At 54.7% G+C, this 22,126-nt stretch overlaps 1 protein-coding gene across 7 annotated transcripts in view; it reads left to right on the top strand.

Annotated features, from left to right (window-relative positions):
• Positions 1-22,126, top strand: part of DOCK6 (dedicator of cytokinesis 6) — a 63,701-nt gene that overhangs the window by 31,349 nt on the left and 10,226 nt on the right. For 4 of the 7 annotated variants that reach the window (XM_060184591.1, XM_060184590.1, XM_060184587.1 and 1 more), the window contains 18 exons: positions 665-805; positions 6,336-6,449; positions 7,262-7,432; positions 8,926-9,065; positions 9,180-9,349; positions 10,594-10,754; positions 11,902-12,084; positions 12,390-12,516; positions 13,510-13,594; positions 13,720-13,816; positions 15,767-15,901; positions 16,030-16,182; positions 17,526-17,684; positions 17,802-17,902; positions 18,778-18,970; positions 19,077-19,220; positions 21,667-21,798; positions 21,911-21,925. In XM_060184591.1, coding sequence (XP_060040574.1) covers positions 665-805; positions 6,336-6,449; positions 7,262-7,432; positions 8,926-9,065; positions 9,180-9,349; positions 10,594-10,754; positions 11,902-12,084; positions 12,390-12,516; positions 13,510-13,594; positions 13,720-13,816; positions 15,767-15,901; positions 16,030-16,182; positions 17,526-17,684; positions 17,802-17,902; positions 18,778-18,970; positions 19,077-19,220; positions 21,667-21,798; positions 21,911-21,925 — 2,421 coding nt within the window. The remainder of the gene's footprint in view (positions 1-664; positions 806-6,335; positions 6,450-7,261; positions 7,433-8,925; positions 9,066-9,179; positions 9,350-10,593; positions 10,755-11,901; positions 12,085-12,389; positions 12,517-13,509; positions 13,595-13,719; positions 13,817-15,766; positions 15,902-16,029; positions 16,183-17,525; positions 17,685-17,801; positions 17,903-18,777; positions 18,971-19,076; positions 19,221-21,666; positions 21,799-21,910; positions 21,926-22,126) is intronic. The other 3 variants (XR_009548094.1, XM_060184588.1, XR_009548095.1) reach the window with 3 other exon arrangements.

Genomic DNA, 22,126 nt, shown 5'->3' with positions numbered 1-22,126 from the left:
CGGCCCCAGCCCCTCGCTCCACTGGATCGTCTGAGGCCCCGCCCATGCGGTGGAAGCCCCGCCCATCTTTGAACCCTAATCCCTCCCACCAGGCAGTCTCAGCCCCTTAAGCCCCACCTCCATGATAAGCCCCGCCCCCAGTGGCCCCTAAAGCCCCGCCCCAGCTCTCCTCCAATCATTCAGGACCTTTCCGGGGACCGGGTCCCAAGCCCCGCCCCTGCCACAAACCCTGCTAATTCAGACCAAGCCACAGAACCTTGTACAGACCACGCCCCTGGCACATGGTCACCTGTTGGCCACGCCCACCGTCTGGTTTAAACCACGCCCACAACACACCCTTCCATTGGGTTCAGGCCAAGCCCCTAAGACCTGGCCCCTAAAACCCTGGCCCTCTTGTAGGCCACGCCCACAGGGTCTTGTTGGCCACACCCCCAAGCAAACATAAACCTTGACATACCCTAGGCCCAGAGAATTCTGCAGACCTCCTAGGAGCAGCCCCCACCCTTAGGCCACGCCCCTCTCTGCCAGACCAAGCACCCAGGAGCTCTCCAGGAGCCCCCGGCCCCGCCCTTCTTCTAAGCCCCGCCCCGATCTCTAAAAACCCCGCCCTTCTTCTAAGCACCGCCCCCGATCTCTAAAAGCCCCGCCCTCTCGCCCCGCCCAGGCCAAGAGCATGGCACTACACCTGCTTCTGAGCCAGCGGCTGGACACGCCCCGCAAGCTGCGCTTTCCCGGCCGCTTCCTGGACGACATCTCGTCCCTGGTGGGCTCCGTGGGCCTGGAGGTCATCACCCGCGTCTACAAGGTGAGGGGAGGCCAGGCCCATAGGGTGGCATGGGGGGTGCCAATCCTCAGGCTTTGGTAGACCGCCCAGCACAGACCCGGCCCTCGCCCTGGACAGGTGGACTTAGGTTGTCAGGCAGGGCAGGGGAGACAGCACAGGGCTTCCACAAAAAGCCTCTCCTGCCCGAGGCTCTGAGGTCCCAGGTTCAATCGCCAGCACCACCTGAAGCCAGCGCTGAGCAGGGCTCTTTCTTTGTGCATCTTCCTGTCTCTCTTTCTTTCTCTCTCAATTAAAGCAAATATGCATTTGCTTAAAGCTCAGGACTGGGGAGATAACATAACTAAGGATTCAGCAGAAAGACCTCTCCTGCTTGAGGCTCTGAGGTCCCAGGTTCAATCCCCAGCACCACCTGAAGCCAGAGCTGAACAGGGTTCTGATATTTCTCTCTGTATCTATCTTACTCTCATTAAAATAAAAGATTTTTTTTTTTTTAGAAAGAAAATGGTCAGGAGACTTGGGTCATTTTTCCCTATGTCCACAGAAAGAAGTTGGACAAATAATAATAATTATTATAATAAATTGTTGAGTATTTACTGTGTCTCTAAGCACTTTGGGTAAAGCATATAAAACTTCTTAAAGATTTATTGATTTTGAGAGGCGGGTGGCAGCACAGTGGGTTAAGCACAGGTGGCATGAAGCGCAAGGACCGGTGTAAGGATCCCGGTTCGAGTCCCCGGCTCCCCACCTGCAGGGGAGTCGCTTCCCAGGCGGTGAAGCAGGTCTGCAGGTGTCTGTCTTTCTCTCCCCCTCTGTCTTCCCCTCCTCTCTCCATTTCTCTCTGTCCTACCCAACAACGAACAACATCAACAATGGTAATAATAATAATAACCACAATGAGGCTACAACAACAAGGGCAACAAAAGGGGGAAATTTGTTGGATAGGACAGAGAGAAATGGAGAGAGGAGGGGAAGACAGAGAGGGGGAGAGAAAGACAGACACCTGCAGACCTGCTTCACCGCCTGGGAAGCGACTCCCCTGCTAGTGGGGAGCTGGGGGCTCGAACCGGGATCCTGACATCGGTCCTTGTGCTTTGGGCCACGTGTGCTTAACCTAACACTGTGCCACCACCCAGCCCTCTTCTCTCCATTGTTCTAATGGGGAAACCAAGGCAGAGATTGATCGAGTCACCCTCCTGGTGATGCCTTGCAATGGAGGAGGGGACAGGACAAAATGGGGATCTGAAGCACAGCCCCCTTCCCGCCCCTCCACCACAAAGGGAACAAGTGGGCTTGGGTGGGGGACCAGAGCTGGGCCTTTTTTTTAACTGTGGTCACACTGAGGGTTTTTTTTTCTTTCTTTCTTTCTTTTTCTTTTTTTTTTTTTTTTTTTTGCAATAGGACTTTGGGATTTGATGGGAAAATTCCAGGCTTTTGAAACGTTGGTTCCAGAGCCAAGTTGGCCCTTGTGTGCCGAGCTCTGTAACCTCTGGGCTTGGACTCCAAGGTCCTCAAGGGCCAGTGTTCCCAGGGGCCGGCCAGAGTGTGGGGAAACCGCTCCCTGCTTCCCCCCTGTTCCACCCCACCCAGTTAGGCCTGCCAGAGGCCAGGCATCGCCCAGGGTTACAGAACACATCCCAGCCTCTCTCTGGGGGTGTTGGGATGGAACACAATAGTCTCATTCCTGCATTTGACGATGATTAAGTACTGGGACTAGGCAGGCCCAGACTCGGCCCTCCCCCTGTCTCCAGACTCTCAGGGACCTTTGAGATTTTGTGTCTGTGGGCTGCGGGGTGAGGCTGTAAAGGCCAAGCAGGGAGGCCAGCCATGGAGTGACTCAGAAAAAATGGGAGGGCAGGGGGCCAGGGGGTGGCGCTGGGTTGGATCTCCGGCACAGTGTTGGGGGAAAAAGAAGCTGAGGCCCTATCTGCCCCTCTCCAGTTAAAATTAAAATAAAATAAATAATAATAATAGTAACAGTAATAGTAGCATCCCAAGAGAGTGGGCTCTCAAGCAGGAGGTCCTGAGTTCCATTCCTGGCATCACATGAGTCAAAGGGACGTTCTGCTTCTCTCTCATGTTAATAAATAAAACATATTTAAAAAAAAAACTGGGGGCCAGGCAGTAGCGCAGTAGGTTAAGCGCAAGGAACACGGTTCGAGCCCCCGGCTCCCCACCTGCAGGGGAGTCGTTTCCCAGGCGGTGAAGCAGGTCTGCAGGTGTCTGTCTTTCTCTCTCCTCTCTCTGTCTTCCCCTCCCCTTCTCTCCATTTCTCTCTGTCCTATCCAACAATGATGACATCAGTAACGATATTAATAATAACCACAACAATGAAAAAACAACCAGGGGAAAATATGGTCTCCAGGAGCAGTGGATTCGTGGTGCAGGCACCAAGCCCCAGCAATAACTCTGAAGGCAAAAATAAATAAATAAATAAAAGTAAAAATGAAATTAAAAAAAGAGGGAGTCAGGTGGTAGCGCAGTGGGTTAAGTGTATGTGGCACGAAGCGCAGGGACCGGCATCAGGATCCAGTTCGAGCCCCCGGCTCCCCACCTGCAGGGGAGTCGCTTCCCAGGCGGTGAAGCAGGTCTGCAGGTGTCTGTCTGTCTCTCCCCCTCTCTGTCTTCCCCTCCTCTCTCCATTTCTCTCTGTCCTATGCAACAACGACGACATCAATAACAACAGTAATAAAACAACAAAAGTGGGAATAATGGCCTCCAGGAGCAGAGGATTCGTGGTGCAGGCACCGAGCCCCAGCAATAACCCTGGAGGCAAAAATCAATCAATTCATTAATTGATTGATTAATTAAATAGCCCAGGGCGGGTACTCAGCTATGCTATCAGTCTTGAGACACCGAGTTCGTTCCCCAGAGATCAAAAGAACAAAACAAGAACATGAAGATACTTAATGCTTAAGCTGCTGTGCTGCCACCTGGGCGCCCCTGGCCCAGGTCTTTGTCCTGTATATTGAGAGACAGGGAGAGAGACATCCTAGCACCTCCTCAGAATCCCTGAAGCTGTCATGTGGGTGTCATGTGTTATGGTTATTGTTGTCGTCGTTGTTGGACAGGACAGAGAGAAATGGAGAGAGGAGGGGAAGACAGAGAGGGGGAGAGAAAGACAGACACCTGCAGACCTGCTTCACCGCCTGGGAAGCGACTCCCCTGCAGGTGGGGAGCCGGGGTTCGAACCGGGATCCTTATGCCGGTCCTTGTGCTTAGCGCCACCTGCGCTTAACCCGCTGCGCCACCGCCTGGCTCTCTAATGTTTTGTTTGTTTGTTTGTTTGTGATTTGACTTGGTTTACAAAATTAGGAGATAACAGGGGTACAGTTCCACTCCATTCCCTCCACTGGTAACTGCAGGTTCTCCCAAGGTCACAGAAATGGCTTAACTATTTCTTTTCTATAATTTATTTTTTTATTGGGGAATTAATGTTTTACATTCAACAGTAAATACAATAGTTTGTACATGCATAACACTCCCCAGATTCCCATTTAACAATACTACCCCCACTATTTCATTCATCATTTATCATGGACCTGTATTCTCCCCACCCACCCACCCACCCCAGAGTCTTTTACTTTGGTGCAATACTCCAATTCCATTTCAGGTTCGACTTGTGTTTTCTTTTCTTTTTTTTTTTTCTTTTCTTTCTTTATTGGGGGATTAATGTTTTACAGTTGACAACAAATATAATTGTTTGTACAGGCAAAAAATTTCCCATTTTTTCACATAACAATACAACCCCCACTAAGTCCTTCCCTGCCATCATGTTCAGGACCTGAACCCTTCCCCACACGTATTTCAGAGTTTTTTTTTACTTGGTACAACACACCAATTCCAATCCAAGTTCTGCTTAGTTTTCTCCTCTTATCTTGTTTTTCTTTTTTTTTAATTTAATTTTTTTTATTTAAGAAAGGATTAATGAACAAAACCATAGGGTAGGAGGGGTACAACTCCACACAATTCCCACCGCCCAATCTCCATATCCCACCCCCTCCCCAGTAGCTTTCCCATTCTCTGTCCTTCTGGGAGCATGGACCCAGGGTTATTGAGGGTTGCAGAAGGTGGAAGGTCTGGCTTCTGTAATTGCTTCCCCGCTGAACATGGGCGTTGACTGGTCGGTCCATACTCCCAGTCTGCCTCTCTCTTTCCCTAGTAGGGTGGGTCTCTGGGGAAGCTGAGCTCCAGGACACATTGGTGGGGTCTTCAGTCCAGGGAAGCCTGGCTAGCATCCTGATGGCATCTGGAACCTGGCGACTGAAAAGAGAGTTAATATACAAAGCCAAACAAATTGTTGAGCAATCATGGGCCCAAAGTTTGGAATAGTGGAGAGGAAGTGTTAGGGAGGTACTCACTGCAAACTCTAGTGTACTTCTGCTTTCTTACTTTGGTGCCATACTACAAACTCAGTCAATTTCTGCTTTGCGTTTCTACTTCTTCTTTTTTTTTTTTTTTACGTCCATAACATTCCCCAGATTCCCATCTAACAATACAACCCCCACTATTTCATTCATCCACGAGTCTTTTACTTTGGTGTAATACTCCAATTCCTGTGTTTTCTCTTCTGATCTTGTTTTTCAACTTCGGCCTGAGAGTGAGATCATCCCGTATTCATCCTTCTGTTTCTGACTTATTTCACTCAACATGATTTTTTCAAGGTAGAAATGGGTTAACTATTACTTCTCTAACTATCTATGGATAAAAAGAATCATTCTGGGGGCTGGGTGGTGGCGCACGTGGTTGAGGGCACATGTTACAATGTGCGAGGACCCGGGTTCGAGCCCCCAGCCCCCACCTGCGCAGTTGGGGACGGAAAAGCTTTGCGAGTGGGGAAAGCAAGGCTGCAGGTGTCTCTCTCCTTCTCTATCTCCCCCTCCCCTCTTGACTTCCGGCTGACTCTATCCAATAAAGATAATTTTAAAAGAAATGTTTTTAAAGAATCATTTCCTTTGTTACATATGAGAATGAGAGAAGAGAATGTTCACGTTGGAACAAGCCCCACCAGGGATCAGACCTGGGAACCTCAGACCAGCAAAGCTGTTTCTCTGAAGCTACACCACTTCCCCGCCAGGCACGATAAATAAGCTTTTATGAACATTTATTTCTCATCGAGAGAGAAGCAGAGCCTCCCACTGGCACGTGCAATGGCCAGGATGGAACTCGGGACCTCAGGCATGAGAGCCCAATGCCATAAGCACTGTGCCATCTCCTGCCGGGGCTGCTGCAGGAAGTTGCGAGGTGTCTAACGCCTATTTGGGAGCGGGCAATGGGCCTTCCGGAGGCGCTGCAGCAAAAGACACCGGCCTTTGGCCCTCGTGTTGCACCATGGCACCCGCCATATTGGCGGGTTGAGGCCATGGGCAGGTAGGCCCCGCCCCTTCCGGTGTCTATACTACCCCTCAGCTCTCATTGGCCAAAGCTGGGTCACATGGATCCGTGGAGCTGCAAGTGCCTCTGGGAAATGTAGTCCGCCGTTTCTCCAGGCCTTGAGTGTCCTTGATGAACTGGCAGCCCCCCTAATCCCACTCCACTCCACCCTACCTTGTAGGATGCCGAGATGGCCGAGCGCCTCAATGCCAGCCTGGCCTTCTTTCTCAATGACCTGCTCTCCCTGGTAGATCGAGGCTTCGTTTTCAGCCTGGTGCGTGCCCACTACAAGCAGGTAAGTGGCCTGCAGTGCACACCTGCAGGGAGGTGTGTATGGGGGGTTCGCTGTCACCTGCTGAATCTAAGTGGCCTGCGGGGCACACCCGCAGGGAGGTGTGTATGGGGGGGTCGCTGTCACCTGCTGAATCTAAGTGGCCTGCGGGGCACACCTGCAGGGAGGTGTGTATGGGGGGGTCGCTGTCACCTGCTGAATCTAAGTGGCCTGCGGGGCACACCTGCAGGGAGGTGTGTATGGGGGGGTCGCTGTCACCTGCTGAATCTAAGTGGTCTGCGGGGCACACCTGCAGGGAGGTGTGTATGGGGGGGTCGCTGTCACCTGCTGAATCTAAGTGGCCTGCGGGGTACACCTGCAGGGAGGTGTGTATGGGGGGGTCGCTGTCACCTGCTGAATCTAAGTGGCCTGCGGGGCACACCCGCAGGGAGGTGTGTATGGGGGGGTCGCTGTCACCTGCTGAATCTAAGTGGCCTGCGGGGCACACCTGCAGGGAGGTGTGTATGGGGGGGTCGCTGTCACCTGCTGAATCTAAGTGGCCTGCGGGGCACACCCGCAGGGAGGTGTGTATGGGGGGGTCGCTGTCACCTGCTGAATCTAAGTGGCCTGCGGGGCACACCCGCAGGGAGGTGTGTATGGGGGGGTCGCTGTCACCTGCTGAATCTAAGTGGCCTGCGGGGCACACCCGCAGGGAGGTGTGTATGGGGGGGTCGCTGTCACCTGCTGAATCTAAGTGGCCTGCGGGGCACACCCGCAGGGAGGTGTGTATGGGGGGGTCGCTGTCACCTGCTGAATCTGTCCCCATCCCCTGGCAGGTGGCCACCCGGCTGCAGTCGGCGCCCAACCCCGCGGCGCTGCTGGCCCTCCGCATGGACTTCACCCGCATTCTGTGCAGCCACGAGCACTATGTGACCCTCAACCTGCCCTGCTGTCCCCTGTCGCCCCCCGCGTCGCCCTCGCCCTCCGTGTCCTCTACCGCCTCCCAGGTGGGCTCGCCCCTGCCCTCTGACCCCTGCCTTCTCACCTCCCTCCTACCCTGCATCAACACAGCTTCAGTTCACAGCACACCCCTGTCCCAGGGGTTGGGCTGACCCTTGACCTGGGACCCATAAGCCCTAAGTTCCTTGTGAACCCCAGCCCCACTGTTCCTTCCTGAGGAGCTAACACCTCTCTCTCTATTTTGGAATATTTTGTTTATTATTTTATTTTATTGTATTGTATTTGCCTCCAGGGTTATTGCTGGGGCTCGGTGCCTGCACCATGAATCCACCGCTCCTGGAGGCCATTTTTGCCCCCTTTTGTTGCCTTTGTTGTTGTAGCCTTGTTGTGGTTATTATTGTTATTGTTGATGTGGTTCGTTGTTGGATAGGACAGACAGAAATGGAGAGAGGAGGGGAAGCTCCACATGTCGGGGGCCCGCTTCACAAGCAGTGAAGCAGCCTGCAGATATCTCTTTCTCTCTCTCTCTATCTCCCCTTCCTCTCTCGATTTCTCTCTAAAATAAAATGGGGAAAAAATGACTCCCAGGAGCGAGCAGTGGATTCGTAGTGCGGGCACCAAGCCCCTGGAGAGAAAGACAAAGAGAGAGAAAGGGGGAGTCAGGCGGTAGGGCAGCACAAAGGCGCAAAGCGCAAGGACCGGCAGAAGGATCCCGGTTCGAACCCCGGCTCCCCACCTGCAGGGTGGTCACTTCCCAGGCGGTGAAGCAGGTCTGCAGGTGTCTGTCTTTCTCTCCCCCTCTCTGTCTTCCCCTCCTCTCTCCATTTCTCTCTGTCCTATCCAACAACAACAACATCAATTACAACAACAATAACTACAACAGGGAGTCGGGCGGTAGCGCTATGGGTTAAGCGCAGGTGGTAAAAAGCTCAAGGACCAGCAGAAGGATCCTGGTTCGAGCCCCTGGCTCCCCACCTGCAGAGGAGTCGCTTCCCAGGCGGTCTGTCTTTCTCTCCCCCTCTCCATTTCTCTCTGTCCTATCCAACAACAACCACAGCAATAACAACAATAACACAACTAGGGCAACACAAGGGAATAAATAAATATATATATATATATATATGGCAGAGGGAGTCGGGCGGTAGCGCAGCGGGTTAAGCGCAGGAGCGCTAAGCACAGGGACCTGAGCAAGGATCCCGGTTCGAGCCCCCGGCTCCCCACCTGCAGGGGAGTCGCTTCCCAGGCGGTGAAGCAGGTCTGCAGGTGTCTGTCTGTCTCTTCCCCTCTCTGTCTTCCCCTCCTCTCTCCATGTCTCTCTGTCCTAGCCAACAACAACGACGACATCAACAACAACAATCACTACAACAACACTAAAAAACAACAAGGACAATAAAAGGGAAAATAAATACTTTAAAAAATTTTTTTAAAAAACAGAAAGAAACCTAAGACATCCTCACTCTGAAACCAGACCGGGACCCCCGGGGTCACTCCCCACGTCCCCCCCTGACCTTGACCTCCCACCCCCACCCCTACCCCACAGAGTTCCACCTTCTCCAGCCAGGCCCCAGACCCCAAGGTCACCAGCATGTTTGAGCTGAGCGGGCTCTTCCGCCAGCAGCACTTTCTGGCCGGGCTTCTGCTCTCGGAGCTGGCGCTGGCCTTGGAACCCGACATGGAGGGGTGAGTGGGGGGGTCCCCCTTCCCGGAGAGGTGGTGGGGGGGGGCTGGGAGACCCCGGGGAGCCCCTGCGGAGCCCCTGCGGCATGTGTGGCACCTCCTCTGCCCTCCCACCAGGGCATCCCTGCTGCAGAAGAAGGCGGTGAGCGCCCTGCACGGCCTGCTCTGTGCGCACGACTCGGACCCGCGCCTGGCCGAGCCCGCCGTGCGCGCCCGCGTGGCCGAGTTCTACCTGCCGCTGCTGGGGCTGGTTCGAGACACGCTCCCGCGCCTGCACGACTTCGCGGGTCAGCCGGCCGGGGCCCGGGTTCAATCCCCTGCACCGCCAAGAAGAAAAAGAAAAAAGAGAGGGAGAGAGAAGGGAGAGGGAGGGCTGGAGAGCAGGGGCCTGGAGGTAGCTCACACAGTAGATAGAGCACATTACTGGGGTTAGGGACTTGGGTTCGATCCCCAGCACCGCCAGAAGCCAGAGTTGAGCAGGGCTCTGGTCTCTGTGTCTGTCGCCTTTTCTCTCTCTCTGCATCTCACTTTTTTTTTAAATTTATTTTCCTTTTTTGCCCTCGTTTTTTATTATTATTGTTGTTGTAGTTATTATTGTTGTCGTTGTTGTTGGCTAGGACAGAGAGAAACGGAGAGCGGAGGGGAAGACAGAGAGGGGGAGAGAAAGACAGACACCTGCAGACCTGCTTCACCGCCTGGGAAGCGACTCCCCTGCAGGTGGGGAGCCGGGGGCTCCCATGCATCTCGCTTTTATTCAAGATAGACAAATAAAGAGCTGAGGACACAGCAGCACAGTGGTTCTGCAACAGACTCTCCCACCTGAGGCTCTAAGGTCCCAGGTTCAAACCCCAGCACCACCATCAGCCAGAGCTGAGCAGGACTCTCCGGTCTAATTCTCTTGCTCTCTGTCTCTCTCTCTCTCTCTCTTTCTTATTAAAATAAGTAAATAGGTGGCTGAGCCGTGACATACTTAGTTTAATGCATGTGTTACAGTGCACAAGGGCCGGGGTTCGAGCCCCCAGTCCCCACCTGCAGGGGGATAGTTTCAGGAGTGGTGAAGCTGGTGTCTCTCTGTCTCTCTCCCTCTCTGTCTACCTCCCCTCTCAGTTTCTCTCTATCCTCACCCATAAAACAAATAAATATTATTATTATTATCGTTTCATTTACTTATTGTTGGGTAGAGACAGAAATTGAGAGGAGAGAGGAAGAGAGAGACACCTGCAACTCTGCTTGAACCCGGGCCTTTGAGCACTGTAATGTGAGCGCTTAGCCAGGTGCACCACCACCTGACCCCCTAATATTCTTTCAAATACATAAATACAAAAAGTAAAAAGCACGGAGAGAGAGAGAGAGAGAGTGTGAGCTCCACAGCCGTCATGCACGGCGCTTCCGTGCCGTGGCCTGGGGCCTCGGACCCAGGTCCTGGCGCCTGGGAACGTGTGTGCTCTCCTGGGTGCGCTGTCTCCTGGCTGAGCGAGTGGCAGAGGTGTCATGTCAGGAGGGCTCACTGCCCCCTTGTCCTTCCCCCCAGAGGGCCCTGGCCAGCGGTCCCGCCTGGCCTCCGTGTGGGACTCGGACACGGACGGGGAAGACGACCCCAGAAGCACCATCAGCCCCTCGGTGGCCATGGCCATTGCGGGGGGACCCCTGGCCCCTGGCACCAGGACTAGCCTCACCCAGGGCTCCGGGGCGGTGAGTGGCCACAGGGGGAGGAATAGCCCGCCCGGGTTCGAGCCTGGTCCCCACCACATTGGAGGAAGTTTCGGGTCTGTGGGCTCTCTGAAGGAAAGAAAGAAAGAAAGAAAGAAAGAAAGAAAGAAAGAAAGAAAGAAAGAAAGAGAGAAAGAAAGAGAGAGAGAAAGAGAGGTCAGATAACTCACTTGGATAATCAGTGCACTGCTTTACAAGGTGAGAGACCCAGGTTTGAGCCCACCCAGCTACACGGGAGTACTGAAACATTGGGTACTGTGATATCTCTCTCTCCCTCCATCCTTCCCCCCCTTCCTCTCTCTCTCTCCCTCCTTCTTTCTTCCACCCTCTCTCTCCCCTCCCTCTCCCTCTCTCCCTCCTTCCCTCCCTCTCTCTCCCACCCTCTCTCTTTCCCTCCCCCTCTCTCTGTCTCTCTCACCTCCAGGACCATCTCTGGGGCTCGGTGCCGTCACTATGGATCGTGGCCATTTTATCCATTTTACTGGATTAGGACAGGGAGAAATTGATACAGAAGGGAGGAGACAGAGAGGGAGAGGGAGAGGAGGGAGAGAGAGAGAGAGAGAGAGAGGCTCACAGACCTGCTTCATTCGTGAATCATCTCCCCCACAGGTGGGGAACTGGGGCCTGGAACCTGAATCCTTGTGTTGGTTCTTCTGAATAACGTCTTGTGTGCTTAATTGGCTGTGCCACCACCCAGCTCTCCCCCCCCCGTAATAAATGATGGGGGTCCAGGCAGTGGGGCGCGTCTGTTCCTGATAGAGCGCACATGTTACAGTGCACAGGGACCTGGGTTCAAGTCCCTGCAGGAAGAGAAGTGAGGCAGGGCTGCAGGTGTCTCTCTCTCTCTCTCCCTTGCCTCTCAATTTCTGGCTGTCTCTATCCAATAAATAAATGAAGGAAATTTAAAAAAATGTAAAAGAAAACAAATTCATTCATTCGTTAATGAAAAGAAAGTGAAAGATATCCCCATAGCCTGATATATATATATAGAGAGAGGGGGGGGGGAGAGAGAAGCAGAGCCTCCCATTGGCACAGACAACACAGGGGCTCGAACCTGGGTCCTCCCACCTGAAAGTCCCACCCAGCCCTCCGCTTCCGTCCTGACCCCGGCCCACCCCGCCCCATCCAGGCCACCCGTGCGGGCTGCCCGCTGTCAGCCGAGTGCAGCCGCACCCTGCTTGTGTGCACCCTGTGGGTGCTTAAGAACGCCGAGCCCAGCCTCCTGCAGCGCTGGGCAGCCGACCTGGCCCTCCCACAGCTCGGCCGCCTCTTGGACCTTCTCTACCTCTGCCTGGCAGCCTTCGAATACAAGGTGGGGGTCTCCTCCCCCCCACAGGGCGGCTATGCAGTGCAGGGCGGGGCTGAGGCTGTCTCACTCAACCTGCTACCTTTGAGGTCTGCGGAGGGTATGGGAAAGGAGGGGGGGGTTCCATTCTTTTTTGATGGCTGTATAGTATTCCACTGTGTGTCTAGACCACGATTCTCTCAGCCCCTCCTCTGTTGTCGGTCACCTGTATATCTACAGAGATATCTCTCTCTCTCTGTCTCAGCTCAGAAGCAGCCTTCCCCAACGCCCTCCCCCCCCAGTCTTCCTCACACCCCCTTTTTCTCCTCCAGGGGAAGAAGGCCTTTGAGCGTATTAACAGCCTGACTTTTAAGAAATCCCTGGACATGAAGGCCCGCCTGGAGGAGGCCATCCTGGGCACCATCGGGGCCAGACAGGACATGGTGCGCAGAAGCAGAGGTGAGAGGCTCTCTGCCCACCTCCCCCACCCATCCTGGGGTCCCCCTGGAGCCTGGGGGGTGGGGTAAAGCCTCTGTCTCTGAGTGGCTCCCAGAAAAAATATCCAGGAATCGTTCCTGTCCCTGTGTGCCCCCACCCCATGCCCCCACCCCACCATCTACCTTGATTAACCCACAGTCCTCTAGGTCTGACATCCCCATAATCACCCCAGATTTTTTTTTTCGGTGGGGGGAGGTTGGTTGGTTCTTTTCTCCTCCAGGAACAGAGGCTCCCACTTTGGGCTTTTTTGTATTGCAGATAGAGGGAGCTTCCCCAGGTGACCTGTGGTGCTGGGGCTTGAGCCTGGGCTGGGTGGCCAAGCAGGCCCCCCCCTCAACCCTGCCCCACCATACACATCCCATGAACTGACTCTCAGAACCTCAGACAGGAGAGTCTTTTTGCAGAACCATTGTACTGTCACCCCAGCTCCATTCATTATTATAATAACGGTAATAATAACCTAATAATAATGATAATTTCTCCAGAGACCTGCTCAGCTCTATCTTCTGGTGGTGCTAGGGATTGAACCTGGGACGCCAGAGCCTCAGGCAGGAGAGTCTGTTTGCAGAATCACAATACTATCTCCTAGATCTTTTTTTTTTTTCTTCTCTTGTTGATTTCTAAAAATCCTGTACAGATGTGTGAATTTTTCCCTCCCGAGCCCTGCTCAGCTCTGGCTGATTATGGTGCTGTGGATTGAACCTGGGACCTCAAAGCCTCAGGCAGGAGAGTCTCTGTACAGAAACCACTATGGGATCTCCCCATCCACAGCCCAATGGATTTATTGATTCATCAGAGAGGAAGAGAGAGAGAGAGACAGAGCCTCCCTCTGGTGCACTCGATACTGGGGATTGAACTCAGGACTGTCTTTCTCCTGGTCACGTATTTTGTTGTTGTTGTTGTTGTTGTTATTCTGTTTTCGTTCCCCTCTGTCCCCCACGTGGCGTGGCCCAGAGAGAAACCCATCAGGACCCCAGGAGAATGTCCGTTGGAAGAAAAGCGTCAGCCACTGGAGACAGACGTCGGATCGTGTGGACAAGTGCGTGAGAGCAGCCGCCAGGGCAGGGTTCCAACACTTTAAGCACCACCGGCGAAAGGGAACAGGGAGAATTCTGGAGGGCAGACAGGCAGGGTCCCCCTTCAACCCCCTTCCTGCCCCTCTAGGACTACGGATGAAATAGAGCACGAGGCCTTGGTGGATGGGAACCTGGCCACGGAGGCCAGCCTGGTGGTTCTGGACATGCTGGAGATAATCGTGCAGGTAGGGATACAGGAACGGTTTGATCCAGCACCTCCCGACCTCTGACTCCAATCCCTGCCCGTCCCTGACACCCAAATCTCCACAGTCTCAGCCAGAATTCTTTTTTTTTTTTTTTTTTTTTTTGAGATTTATCTATTGTGACCAGGTGGTGGCACACCTGGTTAATTAAGCACACACAGTGTACAAGGACCCGGGTTCAAGCCCCCGGTCCCCACCTACAGGGGGGAAGCTTCATAAGTGGTGAAGCAGGGCTGCAAGTGTCTCTCTGTCTCCTTCCCCCCCCCCCAATTTATCTCTGTCTTTACACAATAATAAATAAAAGCAATTTGTGGTCCGGGAGGTGGCGCAGTGGATAAAGCACTGGACTCTCAAGCATGAGGTCTCAAGTTCAGTCCCCGGCTGCACGTGCACCAGTAACGTCTGGTTCTTTCTCTTGCTCTCTTTCCTCCTTTCTCATTTATAAATAAGCAAAATCTTCAATAATAATAGTAATAATAATAATAATAGAGAGTTGGGCAGCAGTGCAGCAGGTTCAGCACACATGGCGCAAAGCACAAGGACCGGCATTAGGATCCCCACCTGCAGGGGAGTCGCTTCACAAGCAGTGAAGCAGGTCTGCAGGCGTCTGTCTTTCTCTCCCCCTCTCTGTCTTCCCCTCCTCTCTCCATTTCTCTCTGTCCTATCCAACAACGATGATATCAATAACAACAACAGTAATAACGACAACCATAAAAAAGGGCAACAAAAGGGAAAAATAAATATAAAAAAATGAAAAACAAGGGCAACAAAAGGGAAAATAAATAATAATAATAAAATAAATACAATTTTTAAAAATATATCTATTTATGAAAGAGAGAGAGAGAAGCAGAGCACCCCACCTCCCACATATGTAATGCCAGGATTGGAACTCAGGACCTCATGCTTGAAGACCCAACATTTTAGCCACTGCTCTGAGAGGAGAAACCCCACTGCCCTGCCCACCCTCCATGGGCTCCCTGGGTGCTGTGCAGGGTGCTGAGAGAGGAGAGACCCCACAGCCCTGCCCACCCTCCATGGGGCTCCCTGGGTGCTGTCCATGGTGCTGAGAGAGGAGAGACCCCACAGCCCTGCCCACCCTCCATGGGCTCCCTGGGTGCTGTCCATGGTGCTGAGAGAGGAGAGACCCCACAGTCCTGCCCACCCTCCATGGGCTCCCTGGGTGCTGTGCATGATGCTAAGAGAGGAGAGACCCCACAGCCCTGCCCACCCTCCATGGGCTCCCTGGGTGCTGTGCCTGGTGCTGAGAGAGGAGAGACCCCACAGCCCTGCCCACCCTCCATGGGCTCCCTGGGTGCTGTCCATGGTGCTGAGACAGGAGAGACCCCACAACCCTGCCCACCCTCCATGGGGCTCCCTGGGTGCTGTCCATGGTGCTGAGAGAGGAGACACCCCACAGCCCTGCCCACCCTCCATGGGCTCCCTGGGTGCTGTGCCTGGTGCTGAGAGAGGAGAGACCCCACAGCCCTGCCCACCCTCCATGGGCTCCCTGGGTGCTGTGCAGGGTGCTGAGAGAGGAGAGACCCCACAGCCCTGCCCACCCTCCATGGGCTCCCTGGGTGCTGTCCATGGTGCTGAGAGAGGAGAGACCCCACAGCCCTGCCCACCCTCCATGGGCTCCCTGGGTGCTGTGCAGGGTGCTGAGAGAGGAGAGACCCCACAGCCCTGCCCACCCTCCATGGCTCCCTGGGTGCTGTCCATGGTGCTGAGAGAGGAGAGACCCCACAGCCCTGCCCACCCTCCATGGGCTCCCTGGGTGCTGTCCATGGTGCTGAGAGAGGAGAGACCCCACAGCCCTGCCCACCCTCCATGGGCTCCCTGGGTGCTGTGCATGGTGCTACCCCACAATGCTAAGTCTCTCCAGACAGGGGTGCCCCTGCCCTGAGAGCCCTAACCAGTCCCTTCCCGCCCCAGACGGTGGTGCTGTCGGAAGCCCGGGAGGGCCTCCTGGGGGCGGTGTTGAAGGTGGTCCTGTACAGCCTGGGCAGCGCCCAGAGCGCCCTCTTCCTGCAGCACGGGCTGGCCACACAGCGAGCCCTGGTGTCCAAGGTGAGCCCCGGCCCCGGGTGCGAGTCCCCGTGTGCTCAGGGAGGGAGGCTGATGCCTGGGTGGAGGTGCCCCTCTGGGCCTGGCCTGGGTGCTGAGGCCGGGGCTGTGTGGTCTGGGTGACGGGCCAGTTCCCGGAGCTGCTGTTCGAGGAGGACACGGAGCTGTGCGCGGACCTGTGCCTGAGGCTCCTGCGGCACTGCGCCAGCCGGATCAGCGCCATCCGCAGCCATGCCAGCGCCTCTCTCTACCTGCTCATGCGTCAGAACTTCGAGATCGGAAACGTAAGGGGCGGGGCCTGCACAAGGCAGGGGGCGGGGCCTGCAGAATATGCCCGGGACCCTCTGTGGGCGTGGTCTGTATAATGAGCCCAGGGGTGTGGTCTCCAGTCCCGTTATGGGCGTGGTCTGCATAATATCCCCTGGAGCCGTAGTCTTGTGTGGGCGTGGTCCAAGACTCGTCTGGGTGGGGCCTGAATAATTAACCTGGGGCATGGCTTCCATAAGGAAACCAGGGCATGGCCTTCAAGGTATCCTGGGCGTGGTCTGCATAATTTAGTCAGGCATGGCACAGAAGCCCATATGAGCCAGGACTCCTGAGTCAGCTCATTAGAAAAAGTCCTTCCTGGGGCGGGGCAGGGCGGGGCGTTGGCCATGGAATATCCTAGGGTGGGGTCTACACAGGAGCCTGCGACTTAGTCTGCATAATTTTCTGGGCCTAGGGTCTATGATCACCCAGAGGCGTGGTTTATGTCTTCTGGGGGCGTGGCTAACAAGATCGTGGGGGCGTGGCCCAGAGGAAGTCCTGGGTTTGGAGGGGGTCTGGTCCAGGCCCTAGGGGGTTTTGAGGGAGCAAGGTCTTTTATACCTTCAGAGGACGTGGTTGAAAGCAGACAGAGGGCGTGGCCAAACAGCCCTGCGTTTGTGGGAGCGGTCTAGACAGTGGTCGTTGCCAACATATGGACAGGTGGGGGGTGTGGTTTGTATAAGGTCACGGGGGCATGGCCTAAGTTAGACAGTGGGTGTGGCCAACCCTCGGAAGTATGAGGGGCGTGGTTTAAATTAGACAATGGACGTGGCCAGCAGGTGGGCCGGTGTCATGGATGTGGTTTGAATTAGATGAGGGCGTGGCTGACTCTTTACCAGGTGTTGGGGGCGTGGTCTGTCTAAAGTCTGGGGGCGTGGTCTACAGTATACTGTGGGTGTGGCCAACACGTGGCCAGGTGTCGGGGGCGTGGTCTTTCTAAAGTCACGAGGCGTGGTCTACAGTAGACTGTGGGGGTGGCCAGCACATGGCCAGGTGTCGGGGGCGTGGTCTGTCTAAAGTCTGGGGGCGTGGTCTACAGTAGACTGGGGGCGTGGCCAGGTGTTGGGGGCGTGGTCTATCTAAAGTTACGGGGCGTGGTCTACAGTAGACTGTGAGTGTGGCCAACACGTGGCCAGGTGTCAGGGGCGTGTTTTAATCAAAGTCAATTTTGACGGGGTCATCCCAGGATCTTGGGGGGGGGGATCGTGGTCCTAACAGGGTCCCAGCAAGGCTCCTGGTGCCATTAGGGGGAGGACGGCAGGGAGAGGAGAGGGCGTGAACCCGGGCCCACTGAGGTGTCCCCTTCTCCCCGCCACCCCAGAACTTCGCCCGCGTGAAGATGCAGGTCACCATGTCGCTGTCCACCCTCGTGGGGACCACGCCCAGCTTTAGCGAGGAGCATCTGCGCCGCTCGCTCAAGACCATCCTCACATACGCGGACCAGGACGTGTGGCTGCGGGACAGCGCCTTCCCCGAGCAGGTGAGTCTCCCCCACCCCCGGCCCTGCCGCCCCAGCCCCCTGTCTCCGTGGGGTCACCGCGATCAGCCCTGACCCCGCCGCCGGGACCTCTCCGCCCCCTCCCGACCCCTCCTGCAGGTGCAGGAGCTTATGTTTAACCTGCATATGATCCTGACCGACACGGTGAAGATGAAGGAGTATCAAGAGGACCCCGAGATGCTTATCGACCTGATGTACAGGTGGGGGGCCGGGAGGGGCTGGGAGCAGGTCAAGGGCCCAGAGCTGCCAGCTGAGCCGATGGGCAAAGGAGACAGAAACAAGAGCAGGGAGTCGGGCGCAAAGCGCAAGGACCAGCGTAATAACTACAATAATAAAATAATGAGGGCCAAAGCGCAAGGACCGGCATAAGGATACCGGTTCGAGCCCCGGCTCCCCACCTGCAGGGGAGTCGCTTCCCAGGCGGTGAAGCAGGTCTGCAGGGGTCTGTCTTTCTCTCCCCCTCTCTGTCTTCCCCTCCTCTCTCCATTTCTCTCGGTCCTATCCAACAACAACGACATCAATAACAACAACAATAAGAACTTAAGAACTACAACAATAAAACAATAAGGGCAACAAAAAGGAATAAATAAAAAAAGATAATGAAAATAATTAAATAGGGAGTTGGGTGGCAGCGCACCGGGTTAAGTGCACATGGCACAAAGTGCAACAACTGGTTCGAGCCCCCGGCTCCCCACCTGCAGGGGAGTCGCTTCTCAGGCGGTGAAGCAGGTCTGCAGGTGTCTGTCTTTCTCTCCCCCTCTCTGTCTTCCCCTCTTCTCTCCATTTCTCTCTGTCCTATCCAACAATGACGACATCAATAATAACTACGACAAGGCTACAACAACAAGGGCAACAAAAGGTAGGGAAAAAAAGGCCTCCAGGAGCAGTGGATTCATGGTGCAGTTACTGAGCCCCAGCAGTAACCCTGGAGGCAAAAAAAAAAAATTAAAAAGAAAGAAAAGAAGGCGGTTTGAGTGAGTGACTGGAGGGGGCCGGTCTGGGTGCCATGTGGGTGCACAGTGGACGGTTTGGGGTAAGGGGGCCACCCAGCTGACACGGGGTGCCCCCTCCCCAGGATCGCACGGGGCTACCAGGGCTCCCCAGACCTGCGCTTGACATGGCTGCAGAGCATGGCGGGAAAGCACGCGGAGCTGGGCAACCACGCCGAGGCCGCACAGTGCCTGGTCCACGCGGCCGCGCTGGTGGCCGAGTACCTGGCGCTGCTGGAGGACAGTCGGCACCTGCCGGTGGGCTGTGTGTCTTTCCAGGTGACTCACAGACCTGGGGGGCGGTGGTGCACTGCTGCGGGAAGCCCCCCCTCCCCGGGCTCTGACTCCATCCCCTCCACCCCCGTCATCACCCCCACCCCCCTAGAACATCTCTTACAATGTCCTGGAGGAGTCTGCCATCTCGGACGACATCCTGTCCCCGGACGAGGAAGGCTTCTGCTCCGGGAAGCATTTTACCCAGCTGGGTCTGGTGGCACTGTTGGAACAGGCTGCCGGCTACTTCACCCTGGTGAGAGGCCTGGGGAGGGGGACCCCCCAAAAAAAAACTCAGATCTGCAGGGGCAGCCATCAGGGAGACCCCTCTGTCAACAGATGAGGTTTCGATTCCCCTCTCCACTTAGTTTTTTTTTCTTTTAAAATAATCTTTTTTTAATATTTATTTATTTATTCATTCCCTTTTGTTGCCCTTGTTGTTTTATTGTTGTAGTGATTATGGTTGTCGTCGTTGTTGGCTAGGACAGAGAGACATGGAGAGAGGAGGGGAAGACAGAGAGGGGGAGAGAAAGACAGACACCTGCAGACCTGCTTCACCGCCTGGAAAGCGACTCCCCTGCAGGTGGGGAGCTGGGAGCTCAAACCTGGATCCTTGTGCTGTTCTTTGCACTTTGTTCTATGTGCGCTTAACCCACTGCACCACTGCCCAGCCCCCACTCATTTATTGATTTTTTTTTTTTTTGTAATTTGGTAGATTAGCAAGAAATTGAGAAAGAACGGGATGGAGAGGGAGAGAGACAGAGACACCTGCAGCCCTGCTTCACTGCTCCTGAAGCTTTCCCCCTGCAGGTGGCGACTGGGGGGCTCAAACCCGGGTCCTTGTGCACTGTGACATGTGTGCTTAACCAAGTGCACCAACTTTCAGTCCAGTATTAATGTTGTGTTTTTTTTTTTTTAATATTCTTTTTCAGTAAGACAGAGAGGGTGGGGTGAAGACCAGAGCCCCCTGCTCAGCTCTGGCTGCTGGTGGTGCTGGGAATTGAACCTGGGGCCGCAGAGCCTCAAGATCGGAGAGTCTTTCTGTAGAATCATCCTGCTGTCTCACCAGACCCTATTATAATTTTCATTTTTAAATTTTTATATTTACTTATTTATTCCATTTTTAAAATACATATATTTATGTATTCCCTTTTGTTGCCCTTGTTGTTTTATTGTTGTTGTAGTTATTGTTGATGTCATCGTTGTTGGATAGGACAGAGAGAAATGGAGAGAGGAGGGGAAGACAGAGAGGGGGAGAGAAAGACAGACACCTGCAGACCTGCTTCACCGCCTGGGAAGCGACTCCCCTGCAGGTGGGGAGCCGGGGGCTCAAACTGGGATCCTCACACCCGTCCTTGTACTTCACAACATGTGTGCTTAACCCACTGTGCTACCGCCTGAATCCTCAATACATAAATATTTTTAAAAAGAAGAGAGAAAGAATGAGAAAGGGGGGATGGGTGTAGATAGTATAATGGTTATGCAAACAGACTCTCCTGCCTGAGGCAGAGAAGTCCCAGGACAATCCCCTGCACCACCATCAGTCAGAGCTGAGCAGTGCTCTGGGGAAATAAAACAAAATAAAAAAGAAGAGAGAGAGGGAGAGGCATACCACAGTACCTCAGTTCTCTCCAGTGAGGTGGGAGCCAGGCTGGACCTCCTTCACCAGACTCGAGTCAGATGACTCACCTGACAGGAAGCCCACCCCAACCCCCAAACCCCCCTCAGCCCGCCCTCATGCCCCAGCTCAGGGTCAAATGACCGAGTTATCTCAACTTTATCTCTTTTGTCAGTTTTTTTTTTAATTTGACCCAGAATCCTTCCTGAAACCCACATTGCCTGTGTCAGAATTTTTTAAAACTAATTTATTATTATTTTTTAATTTTTTGCCTCCAGAGTTATTGCTGGGGCTCAGTGCCAGTACTACGAATCCACTGTGCTCTGTGGTCATTTCCCCACACACACACACCCTCATTTTGTTGGATTGGACAGAGAGAAATTGAGAGAAGATGGGGAGATAGAGAGAGCCGGAGAAAGAGAGACACCTGCAGACCTGCTTCACCACCGCTTCTGAAGCTTCCCTCCGTCCCTCCCGCCCCGCAGGAGGGGAGCAGGGTCTTGAACACGAGTCCTTGGGTTTAGTACTGTGTACAGTTAGCCTGGTGCACCACAACCTGGTGCCCGACCCTCAACGACTTGTCTCTTTTTTTTTTTTTTTTTTTCCCTCCAGGGTGATTGCTGGGCTCGGTGCCTGCACCATGAATCCACCGCTCCTGGAGGCCATTTTTCCCCCTTTTTGTTGCCCTAGTTGTTGCAGCCTCATTATTATTGCCATTGTTGACGTTGCTTTGTTGTTGGATAGGACAGAGAGAAATGGAGAGAGGAGGGGAAGACAGAGAGGGGGAGAGAAAGACAGACACCTGCAGACCTGCTTCACTGCCTGGGAAGCGACTCCCCTGCAGGTGGGGAGCCGGGGGCTCAAACCGGGATCCTTAAGATGGTTCTTGCGCTTTGCGCCACGTGCGTTTAACCCACTGCGCCACCGCCCGACTCCCAACTTGTATCTTTTCAAATCTGGGCCAGGGCGTGATCGGGTGGACTCCCTGGAGGAGGTGATGGTGGCTGAGTAGGAGGGGTCGGGACAAAGCTGTTGCGGGCAGGGGCCCAGAAAGCACTAAGATCCCCCTCTCCTGCCTCCCCAGGGAGGACTCTACGAGGCGGTGAACGAGGTCTACAAGACCCTCATACCCATCCTAGAAGCCCACCGGGATTACAAGAAGTTGGCCGCGGTGCACGGGAAACTGCAGGAGGCCTTCACCAAGATCATGCACCAGGTGGGGAGCCCCGACCCCTCCGCTTTCTGCCCCGGGCCCAGCCCCCCTTGGGCTCCCCCCTCTCCCCAGCACCCCTAAAACTCAGCTCCTGCCCCTTCTCGCTTTTCCGCAGAGCTCCGGCTGGGAGGTGAGTGGATGCTCGGCAGCCGGCGGCCAGCAGGGGGCGCGCGAGGAGCGCCCAGGAGGTTGCACCCCACTATGGCACCCCCACCCCCCAGGGGCGCCCCAGGTCTCAAGGGCCGCTTGTGACTCACCCAGAGGGGAGCCCAGAGTCAGAGACACCCCTCCCTGGGGCCTGGCAGGGCAGGGGCGGGGCAGGGCGGGGCGG

The sequence above is a fragment of the Erinaceus europaeus genome, unplaced genomic scaffold (genome assembly GCF_950295315.1).
Source record: "Erinaceus europaeus unplaced genomic scaffold, mEriEur2.1 scaffold_667, whole genome shotgun sequence".
Classification (NCBI taxonomy): domain Eukaryota; kingdom Metazoa; phylum Chordata; class Mammalia; order Eulipotyphla; family Erinaceidae; genus Erinaceus; species Erinaceus europaeus.
Note: the sequence above shows the minus strand (reverse complement) of the source record. Positions and strands in the feature narration are given on the sequence as shown.